General features: G+C 36.1%; 1 protein-coding gene across 2 annotated transcripts in view; it reads right to left on the bottom strand.

Moving 5' to 3' along the window:
• TOPBP1 (DNA topoisomerase II binding protein 1) overlaps positions 1–18366 on the bottom strand; it is a gene marked incomplete at both ends in the record, with an annotated part of 43658 nt that overhangs the window by 10757 nt on the left and 14535 nt on the right. For both annotated transcript variants that reach the window (XM_084231031.1, XM_084231032.1), the window contains 7 exons: positions 662–785; positions 3809–3918; positions 4007–4180; positions 10450–10733; positions 12128–12339; positions 16107–16279; positions 17192–17505. In XM_084231031.1, the coding sequence (XP_084087157.1) occupies positions 662–785; positions 3809–3918; positions 4007–4180; positions 10450–10733; positions 12128–12339; positions 16107–16279; positions 17192–17505 (1391 nt within the window). The remainder of the gene's footprint in view (positions 1–661; positions 786–3808; positions 3919–4006; positions 4181–10449; positions 10734–12127; positions 12340–16106; positions 16280–17191; positions 17506–18366) is intronic.

The raw sequence follows: 18366 nt of genomic DNA, 5'->3' as shown, positions 1-18366 counted from the left end.
ATCAGCTGACACTGAAAAATTCCATCATACAAATGACAACTGTCCTACTTTCTAATATCAGATCCACTAAAGCATAAAATCAAATTTTGTTTCTGTGCTTTTACCAAGATATCAACCATACTCCGGAGAAGAACCAAAAGAAAGAGAAAACAAGACAAAAAAGAAAAGGAACCATTCTAAAAGTTACTGGTATGCTAAATTAATTCTCTAATATAGTTTTCTTTCATAGTATTTTTCCATCCAGTCTCTCATTTATCCTTTTAAAAAACGAAAACAGTAATGCTTTAAAACATTAATGAGGTTTTAGCTATACAGCTTTTCAATCGATTTCTGTATATATCACTTCATGTTTGCACCGAAATTCCTGTTCTCGTCCATCACCAAACAGGCGACCCTTTACCGTCCCACTTCCTTCCTCCTCCTAACATTTAGAATCACTGGCAAGAATCAAAGAATCAGGAAAAGTATCATCAAAGGCTTGCTAAACATTTAAGGCGTGCTTAAATGCTTCAAAAACAAAAACCTTATATGTTTTTAATGTTAATGAAATGTAACTAAGATCATCGAACTTGTTTACACACACTGAAACTAGTTTGGGCCTTAAAAAAGTTTGTACATAGTTTCATTTAACAGAAATGACAGGAAAATAGGCATTGCTTACTTCTAAAATCCAGTGCTCTGAAACAATGTGTACCCCTCTTTCTTTTACAGATTTATACTCTCGATTTGTATCATTTGGTCGTCCTTGATAGATGAAGTGAGTCACTGTTTCATCAAAACTCCACCTGAAATAACCAAAGAAAATAATAACTAAGAGAAACATCTACATTAAGATGACTATTACTCATTATGAATAGAATATTTTGACTTTCACAAACTACAGTAAGCAAGAATATTAAATGATAGGCTCTACTTTTTTTTGGCCAAATTATGTACACATCTCTGTCGATGAATATAAGTACATGGAGATACTTGGATGGTCTCTAAAATAGTATTTCAAATTAACAAATAGCAAAGCATCCAATTTGCATTCCAGTTTTAGGCAATCATTATGCATCTGCTCTGTGCCCCCACAGATTATATACTTCACACTGCATTATCTTATCCATTCCTCACAATAATCCTAAAACACTGGTATTTTTTTTTTAAGATTTATTTATTTATACATATAAGAACTGGGGTACAGGCCAGAGGTGTGGGTGGTGAGTGGATTCCCCAGAGACAGAGTGGGTAACTGAACAGGCAGATTTACTAAAATACACTGCTGAGTGGAGCAGCGGGCAAGTCAGGAGAGGTCTGCTGTGCCATGTGGCCAGGGATTCAACTTGTGCTGCAGTGGCTGTGGGTAGCTTCACAGTGCTGCGCCTTAACCCTTGTGCCACCAGGGAAGCCCAACACTGGTATTTTTAATTCTATTTATAGATAAGAAAATTGAAGGTTAAATATGGCTAAATAACTGAATATCCAGGATATTCAGTAAGTGGCAGAATTAGGCTTGACTACAAAACCCACACGCTTTAACTATCATACTATGCTATGAACTCCTGATTCTGCCCATTTAATATTGTTCCTGACCTAGGAAAATATAAAATATATCATCCTTCAAAGATGAAGTAAAAATTTAATTTCTAAATGAAATCACCAAAACAGAAATTTTCCTTTATGGACATTTAATATACTTCCCATTTCCTAATAGAAATCATCTCCGAACTTTTTAAATAGCCAAGATTAATTAAAAAATAGTATTTTCTCTTTATGTAAACAAGCAGGCAAAATTGTGCTCTAACAAAACTTTACAAAAACAGAGCACTGGCCTGCCCAACCCTTGATCTAGAATAGTGTTTTGCCAAAATTGTCCCTTTACTTTACAAGTTAATTTGAAAATTTGTGGGGATGATTTTGGTTGTTAGAATAATGTGTATTTGCAATGGAATATTACTCAGCAATCAAAAAAGATAAACACATGCAATTTGCAGCAACATGGATGGAGCTGGAAGGGATCATGCTCAGCAAAATAAGCAAGAAAAAGAAAAATACCGGATGGTCTCACTCATAGCAGGAATCTAGAAAACCTAAATAAAGGACCAGGAAAAAGAATAACTATAAGAAAGGAAAAATCAAAATCAACAAATTTGGGGGAGAGGGGGGAAAAGGAGGGATTAGAGTCAAAATAAGGCGGTTATAATTGTATGGGGAATATAAAAATAAAATTAAAAAAATATGTGTACACTGGAGGGGGTTGGGGTGGGAAGGGTGCTTCTGGCATTTAGTGGGTAAGGTCTAGGGATGCCAGAAATTCTGGAAAACAGTCATTCATACAATTATCCCATATCCCATACAATTTTCTAATGTCCAATATTTGCATAGATCAAAAAAAGGTTGTTTATAATTAGTTGAACCTAGAATCTATTTTTAAGTAAACAAGTTATTTTTGCAGTTTTAATATACACTGATTTACCAGACTGGGTGCAACCACTGAGTAAACTGATGGAAGAATTTTGCTTAATTTGGAACTTTGCAAAACTGTCAACTTTTTGTAACGTCATGTTGCCAATGGACATGCTGCTTGTGATATCTGAGTCTTCATATCTGTTCCAGTCTGGTTGCAGCATTTGAAGTAATTATGCATATACAGGTAAACATATGAATACTTCATTTTCTCTAGTGTCATCAGGCAAAGACACTTATATAGTCTTCTATTACTAAGACTTATATTGACTTTAATTACAAAATATGTTATACTTATGAAATTCATTTTAGTTGAGGAAACTATATAAATATTTGTAATAAAAAGGGGAAGCTATATCGGATGTGCTGAAAAGATCTAGTGTAGATTTTTAACTTGGAAGGTGGAAGACAGCATCAGATGATCTCTTCAGGATGGTCTGGGACCTTGCATATTCAAGGGACTATCTGGGACATCTTCACTTGAGAATTAACCACCCTATGAACACATAAATATTATCTCTGCACATCTATCTAGAAATTGCAGCAATATATTCTTCTTTCATGCTGAGATGATTGGCATTTAAATCTAATAAAAACTACAAGTCCTATGTTTAAGTCTTACATCAAATTCACATCCAAATAGAGTATCGAAGGATGCATTAAATTTTAACAACTATGAAGTGAGGGCCTCCTGGTGGTGCAGGGGTTACAGACACAGCATTATCAAGCTACCTCTAGCCACTGCAGCTCAAGTTTGATCCCCAGGAAGCTGACCCACATGGCGTAGCAGACCTCTCCTGTCTCACCCACTGCTCCCCTCAGCAGTGTATTTCAATAGATCTGCCTATTCTGTTCCTCACTCTGTCTCTGGTTTCCTCTCACCCCTCCAACACCTCTGGCTGACACCCCAGTTCTTCTATGCATAAATAAATCTTTAAAAAGAAAAAAATGAAATTAAATGCTTGGCTTCTACCATGTTTTGGCAACCAGGTAATATAGACATAATTATCATACAATATAATAAATAATAATTTAAGTAACAGTTCACTCTTCTACAGCAGATGCACTAAACACCTATAACCTTGATCTAATTTATCAACTAGAAAACTAAGACTTATCAAAGGGGAAGATAAAATTAATCATATTCCTCAACTGTTATTTGTAAACCCAGTGATTATGCTCTCTGTGAATGGCTGAATACAAGTGCTGAAGAAGGCTAGCAGTGAAGGAGTATAATCGACACAGGATGTCTCTTTGCCATTTGTGTTACAGACACGCCTCTGATTAGACTGTCAGGTGCAGGGAAGATCTGATAATCCATGTCTCCAAAGCAGTAAAATAGAAAAGATGTGGCAACTACCTGTAATCTGCTCCTAAAGAGGCTGCAATCCCATTTAGTTCACTCTGCTTTTTACTGAGCTTTTTACTAACACATACCACTACTTTGTGAAGTGGCTTTGGAGCTTCTTCCTGCCCATGAAAAGTAAAAGAAACAGATCAGCCATTATTGTTTGAATTTTTTAATCTGATGTTTCCTATTAATAAGATTGAATTTTACCTTATCTGACTGGGTATCCTTCAGATGAGGGCTGGCAGAAAGAGTGACGGCATTTCCAGAGCTATTTGCCAAAGCAAATTTCAAGTTTCTGACAATGACTTCTGAGAGGGGTGTACTCAGTTTCCTTTTACGCTGGCTGGGACCTCCGGGAGTTTCCAAGGCTGCAAGTGCATCCTATATTAAAGGGAGAAAAAGAGAAGACAAAAAGAAGATAGGTGGAGAAATGCACATTTCTCAAAATTAATTGGGTTATATAGCTTTAAACAACAAAAATTATGATCCTTATGTATATGAAGAAAAATTTCATACTGCCCAGCAAATTGGTAGAGAGACTAATGAGTTTAAACTTTCAGCTGTGCGTATGATCATCACATATGCCTGACTCTTAAGATTGAAGTTGCAGTTAAAGGATACCAAAAAACACAACACACAGGCAAACAAAAAGCACAGATGGAAACAAGTAAACAAGAAAAGATACAAGTAAACTACAAAAGAACAGCATTTTCAGGACAATCGAGGAAAAAACAAAGTAGCAGCAACTCAGAAGAGTATATCCAAACAGTGTGTCCAAGAATCAAGGCCACAACAAAGCCATAAATATGCAGGGCTCAGGCAACTCTGTAACAGAGATATTAAGTGTACATAAAGGGTAGGTACACATGCCCTTCCCGAGGAGCCTACTAAAGAGCAAACTTCATCCTACCAAAAGATGACGGGGCCTCCCTGGTGGCACAGGGGTTAAGCACTGCACTATGAAGCAATCCACAGCCTCTGTAGCACAAGTTCCATCCCCCTGGCCAGCCAGGGAGAAACCCACATGACACAGCAGACCTCTGCTATCTCGCCCACTGCTCCCCTCAGCAGTGTATTTCAGTCAGTCTGCCTGTTCTGCTCCCCATTCTGTCTCTGGTGGATCCTCTCACCCCCGCCCCCGCATATCTGGCCTGTACCCCAGCTCTTGTATGCATAAAAATAAATCTAAAAAAAAAAAAAATGACAGGGTTGATTCAAAAAGCATGTAACAGTAAACAATTCTTATTTTTGATTGTAGAGTTAAGACTAAAACAGAGTGAGGCCCATGGGATGAAGAACATTTTCTGAGAAAGTAGAAAAACGTAGCTAAAACCATCAAGACAGAAAAGGGGTAAACAGAAGATCACTGACTGCAACAGAAGCAGTAAATAGCAATAAAAAAAAATTTAAAACCAACAGAAAGTAAGAAGGAATGGGGCACTATAAAATATCAATATAGAGGAAACCATGAAAAACAAACCCTTTCATAAATATAAGAAAAACACAAAAACAAAGAAAATAAATGAAAAAACCTAATATGCATATATAGATAACAATCACAAAATAAACACAATATAACATGTTAGAATTGAGACTAAATATAATACCAAATGTTTTCAAATTGGCTCAAAATGTAAAAGTAACTTTATGTTGTATACAGGAGACACACAACAATCCAAAAAGGCTAAAAATGAAGGAATGTATATATTTATGAGGCAAATAAAATAAGACCAGGGATTGAAATCTTTTTTTTTTTTTTCCAGGGATTGAAATCTTAAGAGCAAAGCAGACTTCAAACCAGAAAACATAAAATAAGACAACGGACACATCACAAGTTACTCACAGTGACAACTATCTATGAACTAATTAACTCTGGCAAGTATTTCTTTAAAACAAAAACCACACGAGATCCAAGGACAGAAATACAGCAGTATTAGGAAACTTGGAAATTACCAATCTGTACAAAATAGATCCAGTGAACAAAGAAATCAAAATAAATAAGTTAGATCTTAGGTCTTTTGGATATATACTGAAGAGAGAAAATCGGTGCCCTTAAGAGAGAAAATTTGCCTTCTCAAGAAATGTTCTCTAAATTCAAGGAATGTTTTCAAAAAGCAATCATACTCTAGGGCACAAAGAAAACACCAGTAAGTTCTGTGAAATACTACAAACAAAACTAACCACAATACATTAAAAATAGAAACTAAAAGTCCCTCAATTTGGAAATCAATAAAAAACGTACACATTTGATTAAAGGGTATGAGAATTCCTTGTACTATTTTTATTTTGTAATTTTTTGTAATTATTTCTATGAAAAAAGTCCTTTAAAAAAAAAAACCTTGTTGGCAAGGATGGGGAACACTGGATATCTGACAGTTCTTCAGTATCTACTAGAGTTCAAACAGGACTCAACAATTTCCCTTCTAGGGATATACCAAAAAGAAATGCATGTACACACACTAAGGACATGTGCACAGGAAAGTGCACAGCAGCATTATTGTGAGAGCAAAAAACTAGCAACCACCTAAATATCCCTAACAGTAGGCTGGATATGTGAACTGTGGTATATTCACACAATGGCTGACCAACACAGATTGACCTGAAGAACACATGCATGCTGTCCATCAAAAGCAAGCACAACAGGGCCTCCCTGGTGGCGCAAGGGCAAGGGGTTAAGCACCGCACTATGAAGCAATCCACATCCTCTGCAGCACGAATTCGATCCCTGGCCAGCCAGGGAGCAACCCACATGGCGCAGCAGACCTCTCCTGTCTCGCCCACTTCTCCCCTCAGCAGTGTATTTCAGTCAGTCTGCCTGTTCTGCTCCCCACTCTGTCTCTGGTGAATCCTCTCACCCCCACATCTCTGGCCTGTTACTCCAGCTCTTGTATGATAAATAAATAAATCTTTAAAACAAAACAAAACAAAAACAAGCACAACAAAGCTGCAGTGTCAGAAGTCAGGAATGTTACCTCTGCGGAGGAGGGAGGAAGCAAAGATGGGAAAAGGCCTGAGAAGGATTCTGCAGCATCAGTGATAATCTGTTCATACTTGAACTTCTTTTAGCAGCATATACTAGTAGATTTTCTAAGTTTCCAAAGTCACCACTGTCCTCGTTCTAATATTCCTAGGGATTGATGTCATGGCAGTGTCCTAGAACAGGGGCCATATCAGTCTTATCAGGATGACACCTATTCGCACACACCTATGTACTTTTTTCCTTTGTAATCTGTTCTGGGTTATCTGAGGATGCTGAGACTTCTTCAAGAAGCATAAATTCATCTCCTATACTGGGTGTTCCATGCAATTCTTCTTCGCTAGCCTGGGCAACTGAGCACTGTCTCCTGGCAGTCATGGCTTATGAAGGACATGCTGTCATTTGTAATGCTTTGCACTACACAACCATCACTGGATTCTTTAGCTCATTTATTCAACTGTGTGCCCTACTTTAGCTCCATTTCTTTGGGTATGTTATCAATCATCTCTTCTGTGATCTTTACCAAGTGCTTCCTATCCTGCTCTGACAACTTTTTCTTTCAAACCGTGACCACTGTGCAAAGTAATCTTTGGACTCACATCTATCCTGGCTACTATGATGTCTTATATCTATACTGTTATCACCACTCACAAGAACAATTCAACTGAAGGCAGGTCCAAGGCCTTTACCACCTATGCTTCTTGCCTGACAGTAATGAGCCCTCTGTTTCAGGTATCTTTGTAATCCCAACCCTGATGATTCCTGAGTCAAAATAAGTTGGCATCGGGCTTCAACACTATTATAATTCCCACACTAAATCCATTGATTTACAGCCTAAGGAATGAGGAATCAAAAATGTCCTTTACAACAGATAGAAACGTAGACTCTTTTCCTGGTGTTACTAATTACAGAATTTATTTCATACACAATGTGGGAAAAATGGCAACTAAAACATGACCAACAACTCTCTGAATTATGGACTGAATCACAGATGCTATACTTTCATAATATAAATTCACAAGCGGCACAAGGTGAGGAAAATGCATGACGGTATGTGGAAGCACAGTATCTTTATCTACCAACAGTATGACTTTATAATGTATTAACAGGCCAAGTGATCCACAAGAGTTTTTGTAGGGGGTAAGACTTCACTTTCAATATTCCACCCTTACCTAGTATTACCTCGGGTGCTCTACCTCAAGAACCAGAGATGCCAAAGCTGGTCAAGGCCTCCTCAGAAGTATCTTTCTTTTGGTAAGGCAGAATTTACTTTTAGAGGCCTCCCCTGGTGGTACAGTGGTTGAGCGCTGGGCTGCAAAGAGGCCCGCAGCCTCTGCAGCACCGTTTCAATCCCCAGCTCCTGGCAAGGGTCCCTCATGGCGCGCAGACCTGCCGCACCCGCTGCTCCCCTCAGCAGTGTATTTTGTGGGTCTGCCTGTTCTGTTCCCCGCTCTGGCTCTGGTGAATTCTCTCACCCTCCCGCGCTTCTGACTGTACCCAGTGCTTAAATAAATTAAAAAAAAAAAATTTACTTTTAGTACTGATAAATTACTAATTCAACACTGATTAGAATCCAACTTCATATGCTTGGAAGTGACTGGCTATTCTGTTTCTCAATATATACCTCTATTATTTTATATTCTAAACTTGGAAAATGTTACATATACTCATATCCTACTTTTCATAAGGGATCTACTTTTAGTGAATGAGTACCTTAAAGTAAAGAGAAAAATAGTATTTGGAAAAGGCTCCTAAGTTTCTTGAGACATATCTAGGGGAGTAAATCAATGAAATGTTACACCTATGCAGGGGTAGCTTTAGGAAGGTTAACAGTCACCTGATATTCAGCACCATGAGACCTGAATGAACAAACACAGTATGCTCTGTAATCCCAGGAATTTAAAAAACAGTTGGGACAGTGAAGAGCAAACTGAATGTTTCAGAAAATGAAACATCAAATTGAAGAACAACCCTGATATCTCTCCTAAGAATTCAGAGAAAATGTATAGAGATAAATATGATGAACAAGTTAATGAGGTATGAAGGACTGCTTCAAGAGATCCAATGTAACGCTACAGGGAGTTTAAAAGGCAATAATAAAACAGAGACAACAGAACTGCTGCATTTTAAGAAAAGATAATTCCTTTGATCTGAAGAAAGAATAGTGAAAACTTGCCTGTTTTAACCAAGTAATATTTGTTTAACTTAATTCCAACGGAGGGGGAGAGTTGGTGAGAAGGGGGGACAGTAGAAAGAACTTTGTAAAATATCAATGTTCAACTTTAAGAGGTAATCAATAACAAGAATATTTTTGGGAAAAAAATAAAACAATGAAACCCTTACTTGTGTTTTGTACCTTCACTAAGACTATTTACAGAAATAGCAACTTTGTATAGAAGGTATCTAAAGAAGTCTAGTATGAGTGACTGGAAACATATCTATTATGAGAATTGTAATTTCATTTACTATTCAAAGACTCTGAGGTCTGTGGGATGTTAAAAGAGCATCTAAACTTACTCCCTAATTTATAGATGGGAATGATAAAACCTAAAGAAGGCTGACTTGCCTTAAAAAGCAGCACAGAGAACTGTTTTCTAGATATCAGTTCCCAAACCAGGGGTTTTCTTCTATTTCTCATGGTATAAGGAGCAGAGTGTAACTCAGTACAAAATGTCACCTCAGAAGAGGGTTAATGTGAATGGCTAAGATTTTGAGTTTGTCATGTTAAAATCGTTTTCATATGGGTCACTGGAATTCTAAGCAAAGATTTGTTGGAAAACACTGACCCAGGTACCAGCTTATATTATTTCTTGAATAATCATCTATAAATTTATAGTAAGTTTTTTTCAAAATGGACCATGGGATATTAAGCAATATTTTATTTTTTTTTGTGGGCCCCTCGCTGGTGGCCGGGGATTGAACTGGTGCTGCAAAGGCTGCGGGCAGCCTTGCAACCCAGCGCTCAACTGCTGCGTCACCAGGGGAGGCCCTATTAGGCAATATTTTAATGCTTAATATCCCATGAGCAAAAAACTGGTAAAATAATTTTGCCAAGGTCCATGGGTTAAAAAAAAAAAAAACAGAAAACGTTTTTTTTTTTTAAAGTATCTACTCGAAAGGTCAAAAGCTACTAAAGGAAGAGTGAAGAAAATCATACTTCGGTAAGTGAAAGGAAACCATTTGAGAAAGGTACATTAGCCCGTGATTTGTGAATTTTTCAGAAGAGTCATACTACACTGCTCAGATGATCAAACAAAGTCATAGTCTAGGGGAATGACAATAGACATTTTCAGAAAAACACGCCTAGCTACTAGAATCAATGCATTAAAATAATGTTTATATCACTTTATAGTTTAATTATTTTATCATTTCATTTGATCCTTATGATGAATCCGAGTTTTCAGAGAAAGTATCACTATCTTATTTGTATACCAGAAACAGAAGTTCAAGTATGTTAAATCATCTGCCTAGAGTCACATACAGTTCATGACAGATCCAGGATTTGAAGTTGCACATCCTGACATCATACTATGTATCTCTCCACTACCCGAATCCTGTGTATATACTGGGACTCAATAATATAAATCTATTTACCAATATCCCTAGAATTTGGAGTGCTAACTTCATAAACTACACAACTGATAACTCCAAGACCATTTCCTTTAAATCCTACCTTCACATCAAAGGAAGGCTTGAAGAGTTTATCCTTGGACAGGAATTTTGATGGTGTATCCAGATGTAATGAGGGCTCCTTTTGAAGTCGCTGTCCCATCGCTGGGGAGACTGGAGCCTGTCCAGTGTGTGAGATCACAGCATGAAAAGCTTTGCTTTGAAAACAGTTCATATCTAATGGTGTAATGGTTGTTTTTCTGTGAGTTTCCAGTTGTGTGATAGGATGCTCTGGAGTATCTGGATTTAGTTTCATTCCATTTGTTATTTCAGTTTCCAAACTTCGTTCTAGAGATTTAAAATGAAAAGAAAGAAATTTGAACCACTCTTTTTCCCTAAAGAGGAACACAAGAACTGATGTTTTTAATACTCTATAGTTTCCATGTGAATTTAAGTACAATATTCTTTGATTTTTAAAAAAGATTTATTTTTATTTATTTATGCATACAAGTACTGGGGTATAGGCCAGAGGTGCAAGGGGTGAGAGGATTCACTAAAGAGAAAGTGGGGAACAGAATAGGCAGGTCTACTGAAATATACTGTTGAGGGGAGCAGCAGCTGAGACAGAGGTCTACCAAGTCATATGTTGGTTAGTTCCATGGCTGGGAATCGAACTCATGCTATAGTGGCTGGCGATAGCTTGATAGTGCTAAGACTTTAACCCCGTGCCATAAGGGAGGCCCTCAAGTACAATTTAAACCACAAAGTTTTATATCCACTTTCCAAGAAACATATCAAATGATGTATTAAAATACAGATTGAGCTAGATAAGAATGTGAAGTAATTAATGAAATTAGATTTCCTGCTTCATCTTGCCATTAACTTGAAATAGTCTCAATAAACCTCATAATTATAATTTCAGAATTACTAAATTGTGAAAACAAAAGCCATCTCAATCGAGGGCAGAGTAAAGTGAAAATTCCAATTACATATATTCACAAGAATGACAGTCAAATTTTTAGAACATCTTTAATGAAATTTTAATATGACCTAAAGATCACTTTTGTCTCAGTTGTAAAATTTCTAGCCTGTTTGATAAGTAATATTTTTGAGACCTGTTCCTAAGCTGCTGACTTGCCCCTGAAGTTTTCCCAGGGATGCCATCATCTAACAAGGGGCTACTGTGTCCTCTCCACCTATGCCTCCTACCTTTCTTCATCTATTAGATGGCTGCTGCATACCAGACCCAATGGTGGACAATAGAAATATATGTGCACAAGACATGCACAATCCCTGCCTTCTCAGAGCTTATAGTTGAGCCGGGAGGCATGAAAGTTAACAGGGTGTTATGGCAAGACCATAGTTGGTGAGTCAAGGAAGGATCCTCAGGGAAAGTGACAAGCAAACTGAGAATTGAAAAATAACAAAGAACAACAGGCAAATATGAGGAAGGCTAGAGGGAAGTTTAGACACGCAAGGTTCAAAGATGAGACAAAGAGAGAGCACATTAATTACATCCTATATCAAGTGTGTTCTGTATCCTCTAGTTTACAGACTGTGCCTACCCTCTATAGTACAGAAAAGAGGCAAACATTTGTGCTATGCATTTGACACTCACTGCACCCAATGTGGAAAGTAGAAATCAAAGACCTTTTTTAACAACAAATTTTGACACAGTCACATCACAGAAATCATCAAATTGTTAAAAAAAAAATTATATATAAAAGAATAGAAATATTAACCTTCTTTAGGTGAATTTTCAATCAGAAAATGGCTTTCATCTGCTTTCTTTCCCATTCTAGCAGTTTCCAAGAGCCAAGCGATAGTAACTGCTGGTAAATTCCACTTCTTAGAAGCTTCATATTTAGAACCACCTGGTTCCTTCAATATAAGATGTGTACTAGCAAGCATGCCTTTCTTTGCATTGGATTTGCGAACAAAGAATTCTTGAACACTGAAAGTTGTATTAAAGGCATGCAAAGATTGAAATTAGTTGGCAAGTTAAAACAAAATTCCTAATACGAAAATATCATTGGAGTACTAAGTATGAGAAAATACACAATGATTAAAAGTGGGTTTATTCTATTTCTTAAGCTAATCTCCTTAAAAATGCTTACTCTAAGATAAAAATATACTGATACCATTAAGCTCTACTCGGTCATTACCCACCCACCTTGCCCTTTCCTCCAGGGAGGCACAGAGCAAAGAAAGCATTTGAGTAACACATATCCTTTTAGCCTATCATAATTTTTCAAAGCATTTCATTCTAATCTCATTTGATCTTCTCAATATTTATGATGTGTTAATATCTTATAAAATATTACAAAGATAAAACCTAGGAAAAGATAGAGAATTTGCTTTGTTCAACATCACAAGCTACTGAACATAGAGAAAAGGGGGCAGAAAATGTAAGATAGCTGAGCTTTATATTCTAATTTCCCACTTTTACAATTTTTTTAATTGATCATGTTTTTGAGTTTTCATGATTTCATTTTTCACACTAAACCCCCTGATCCATTTGGGACTTACTTTGGTATGAAATGTGATTCCAATTTTATTGAATCCTATTTATTGAATGAATTACCCTCCTCAATAACTTGAAATGCCACTTGTATCATATACTAAATCCCTATTTATATTTGAGTCTATTTCCAGACTTTGTGTTTATTCACTGGACTTTGTTACATATAGCAACACTATTTTGTTTTACAAAATATATTTTAATAACCATTGGGGTTAATCCCAGTTATGCTATTCCTGAGTTTTCATGATTTTCTTGTTTGCTAGTCTTTTCTTATGAATTTAAGAACTAGTTTGCTTATTGTCCTTCCTAAAAAGTTTGTTGGCATTTTTATTTGGATATTTAAAGTTATACGTTAACATTTATAATGTTTAGTTTTCCTTTACAAGATGTTCTACATCTTTTGTTTTCCTCAACAACAGTATAGGAGTTTCTGTGGCTCTTCCAGGTTTCATGTTAAACTTATTGCTGGGTATTTTATCTTTTATTGCAAACTTAGTACAAAGCCTTTTTCATTAGCTCTTCTACTAGTTGTATATACAAAGGTCAATGATTTCTGTAATTTCCTACTTTGCCACTTTACTGAGTTTTTTGATGAGCAATGCCTTAGTCCTACCTCACTGAGTCTGCCTCGCTTGTTACTGTTATTTCCTAGATTTTCTATTTTTTTCAAAAAGCTTTTCATTCTTTAGCATAATTCAAATATAAGTTATATAATTTAAAGGATTACAGTAAAGTAAAAATCTTCATCTATCACCCACGTCAGAGAAAAGAATCTTGCCAGATACTCCAGGACCTCCAAATGTGCCCTCTTCGCCATTTATAACCCCTCTGTTCTTAATGGTAGTCACTATTTGGTTACTTATGGTAATCACTTCCTTTACCTTTCTTTAGTTTTATCACACAGTACATCCTCAGACACTACATTTAGTTTTTTTGTTTTAGCTATAGTTTTTTCTTTTCCCCCAATACCTTAATATATACTTGTTGCAAATAGTGGATCATTTTAATGTAGGGCTGTGTCTAAATATGGACTTTGCTGATTGTATTACTGTGGTATAATTGAACATGGTATTTTTCTATGTTCCCCATAAATCAGTACTTGAATCTAGAGGTTTTATTAAATTAAGGTTTCATTATTTTTGTAAGACTACTTCAAGGTGTGTTCTTTGTCAGTGGGCACATAACATTTAATTGTCTCTATTATGTGCTTATTGATTTTTCAATGCATAGATTTTCATTTACTAGGAGTTCACCTATTATTCCCTTTTCACTAATTTGCTGGAATACCTCTATAAAGGAAATTCTGTTCATCTGTTATTCTCATTCTCTGGTACAGATTGTACATGAAAGGCAGGATACTTGATCCTTTCCCTTTATTTACCAGTTTCTAAATAAAGGTTTCCTATCCTAGCAATTTTTCAAGAGCAATCAATTAACTTAGTTTGATGTTATTATGAAGTCATGATATAAATATTATGTGTCAAATCCATTGCCACTATCATCTCTAATGACACTTTTTTGGTCTTTGGATAAAGGAGGTCCTTTTGACAACTCTCCTTGATAGTCTTTTTTTTTAAAGATATATTTTATTTATCTATGCATACAAGAACTGGAGTGTAGACCAGAGGTGTGGGAGGGGCCTGAGGAGGGGGAAGAGGATTCACCAGAGACAGGGTGGGGAGCAGAACAGGCTAATCTACTGAAATACACTGCTGAGAGGCACAGTGGGCAAGAGAAAAGTCTGCTGTGCTATGTGAGTTAGCTCCCTGGCCAGGGATTGAACTTGTGCTGCAGTGGCTACTGGTAGCTTCATCATGCTGAGACTTAACCCCTTGTGCCACCACAAAGGCCCACTCCTTGATAGTCTTTAATAATGTACTTGCTATCTCATCTGACAAAATGATCCAGATGCAGATACATTTCATAACCCAGATCTAGATTAACTATTTTTAGCTATATTATCTTTGAGTGTGAAATGGTATTTTTAAGATAACAATCTGGGCACTAGGGTTGCTTGCTATCATTGTGTTATGATTTCTAGGCTTATAAATTGTTTTTATCTTTGAACCAGTAATTATTAAAATGTTTTACTGATACCTTTTCATATTCTATTGCTACTACTCATTTCTAGATTTTTGTACTGTGATTAGAGAAATGGTCTGCATTCTTTCTACTTTAGGGAATTTACCAAGGGTTTTTTTTTGGTCATTTTCTTTATAGTAAATAGTGTTCCATAAGCATTTGAAAGGCAGGTTTACTGTGCCATAGTAGATATTTAAATATGCTATTTAAATTTATGTCCTTCCCTATTTTTTACTTGCCTTGTCATCAGGTAAAAAATGAGAATGAAAGTCTTCCACAAGTAAATTATTTTCTGTTGATTCTACCTTATATTTCCAGTTGCTTCTGTTTAATGAGTGATAGTCATGTTCTCACTATTTTATATTCTGTGTAAATTCACTATTTACAGTGCTCTTCTATTTCTTAATTAATGCCTCTTGATGTGAACCCAAATTTGTTTGTCATTAAAACTGCAACTTCTTCTGTTTTTTTTTTTTGCATTTACTTAACTTTGCCCATCCTATTTCCCCAAATATTTGGAAATCACTGTTTTAGGTATGCCTTGTTTAAAAGCATTTTAAGTGTTGCTTCACAACATAATCTAAAAGAATTTTTAATGTAAAAAAGTTGAGTTTATTTACATTTACTGATGTTACAGTTTCTATTACTTTTATAAATAGCCACCATTTAATGTTCATTTAGGGGTTGGGACAATATGGATTTTGGAAGTAACTTTTAAAATGCATTTTCTTTCTCCCAAAGGACTCATTACTCCTGCTTTACATTAGTTATTTCTTGTTGAAAACCAGAGGAACAACAAGTGTATACCAAAAAAAGGGCAAATCACTCACATGGCACATGGAAGAGAACTTTGCTTAAAGAAGCAATATTCAATACTGGCCAATTTATCAGTTTTAAATATTCCCTTTCTTGGTAGGTAACCACTAATGCCTGTAGCTTTAACAATATTATTTAACATTCACCAGGTATCCAGCTCTCCCTCTCATCAAACACATTAAAACATTACACAGATAGATACTACATATGACCCATTAACATTATAAAAAGCACCCAGGTGAATTTTAACTTGAATGCGCTTCAGTAAGTCAAAACATAAAATTAAAAATACTACATACCTTGCTCCTAGGCGATTTGCTAAGAATGTCAAAGAATCTTTTTCTGCTCCTGCACACTGGCTGAATGAAATGACACACTCCTCTAAAGGAGTCATTCCTGCCATTACTGAGACTGGCGTGAAGAGAGGATTTGACTTTGGATCAATTAAAGTCTGATAGTCTATACAAGTTACCTTTTAACACAAAAGAAACAGTAATATCAAACTACAGGAATAAACAACCAGCAGTCAGCATTGGTTAAATTGCAGTAGTATTAATTTTGGTTTAGATGAAAAGCAAGCTTACTTTAATATAAACTTGTGTATGCTCATTCTCAATACATTTCAAATTTTATCTAAAGAAATACATAAGTCAGATAATCACTGAAGTTACTGAATATTATTTTAAATTTAATTTCTTCTACTGTATTAGTTTATAATTTTTTTCTAGATTTTTGGGAATTTATAAAGTCAATGCTGAAATTACCAGTGATAAGCCAAAAACATGGACTAATACAAAAGTGCAAGTTATATTTTGATTATGAGAAAAAAGGAAGAGTGAAATAGTATGAAATAACCAGGAATAAAATCATAAGAGAAATGTTGCTGTTGTGGCCTCTGGGAAACAATAACCTCTACCAGGATTAGGACCAAGCAGCTTAGATATCTTCATATTTTAGAATTTCTCTTGTTAAAGCAAAATCCAAACAGTATTCAAACCCAAATACCAAATTACCTAAACTGAGCTGCATAAGAAATAAACATTAACAGGGTCTCCCTGGTGGCGCAAGGGGTTAAGTCTCAGCACTATGAAACTATCAGCAGTCCCTGCAGCACAAGTCAAGTTCAATCCCCAACCAGGGAGCCAATCCACATGGTGCAGCAGACCTCCTGTCTCCCTTTCCGTCAGCAGTGAACTTCAGTCAATCTACCTGTCCTGTTCCCCACTGTCTCTGGTGAATCCTCTCACCTCCACACCTCTGGCCTGTACCCCAGTTCTTATATACATAAATATATAAATTTTTTTTTTAAAGAAATAAACATTAACACTTTTGGCACTCAGATAGCTTTCAATACTACATTTTAACTAGTACAGTATTTTCTTACCAGCCATGTATTTGTAACAACTTCTCCCACTGTTGCTTCTACTTCACAACCCAGTAGAGGAACCACCGCATAATCAGCAACAATTCTACTCTGAAGTGACACAATCTTTCCAGCATTTTCTCTTATGATATTTGCAATATTAGATTCATTTTCATTACTAAAACCCAAGACAAGGAAACTCTTTTGGCTAAATAAACCTTCAATTACTGTAGAAGTGTCAGGGAGGCAATGAGTGACAGAAGATTGATTTTCTTCTTGCAGAGAAATATAAGTAGAATCACTAAAAGGTTCAACTTCAGACCTCGAAGCTTCAACTACAAGAGAAAAAGAAATGTTTTCTAACATATAATTTATCATATAATCAAAGTTTATTTCCTAGCAAAGATATTAGTATAACATGAGAATAGTGATCTTATTTAGAAATCTAAGGCATTAAAAGTACACAGCAAAGGATACAAATCCATCTCATCTTCTGGGTCACTAAGAATATTATCAGTAAGCCATATTCCATTAGAAATGACAACAACAATCATATTATTGTTCTAATTTACTGCTAATGGATTAGAAACCCTAGTTGAAAATTAAGAAGTTTCATGAGCCTGTTTTGTTACAAAACTAGTTGTGATAATAGGACAGAGAAAATATGAAGGGGAAAACAGAAGTAACAAAAGCTTAAGTGGCTCTTCAAATGAAAGTAAATATACAAATGCATTAAGAGAATTTTGTGGTTATCTCTCTCTTTTTTAAAGATTTCTTTTTATTTATGTGTATAAGAACTGGAGTGTAGGCCAGAGGTATGGGGGAGGAGGGGTGAGAGGATTCAGCAGAGACAGAGTGGGGAGCAGAACAGGTGGATCTACTGAAATACACTGCTGAGAGGAGCAGCAAGTGAGACTGAAGAGGTCTGCTGCACCACTGTGTGTTAGCTCACCGGCCAGGGATTGAAGTCATATTGCAGTGGCTGGTGATTGCCTGATAGCGCTGAGAAAAACCCCTGTGCCACCAGGGGGCCCATGTGTGGTTACCTCTCTTTCAATAAATTCCTAAAATGTTTCAACTTAGCTTCTCTACACATTTCCTAATAGAACAATTGATCAAAGACCCAAGGAAATGATCTCAACCATTTCTCTTTAGGTAAAGCTGGCTGAGAAATGGCAGAAGAAAAAAACATAGCT

This window comes from Talpa europaea (assembly GCF_964194135.1).
Source record: "Talpa europaea genome assembly, chromosome: 4".
Lineage (NCBI taxonomy): Eukaryota > Metazoa > Chordata > Mammalia > Eulipotyphla > Talpidae > Talpa > Talpa europaea.
The sequence above is the reverse complement of the archived record's forward strand: the minus strand, read 5'-3'. Positions and strand labels throughout refer to the sequence as shown.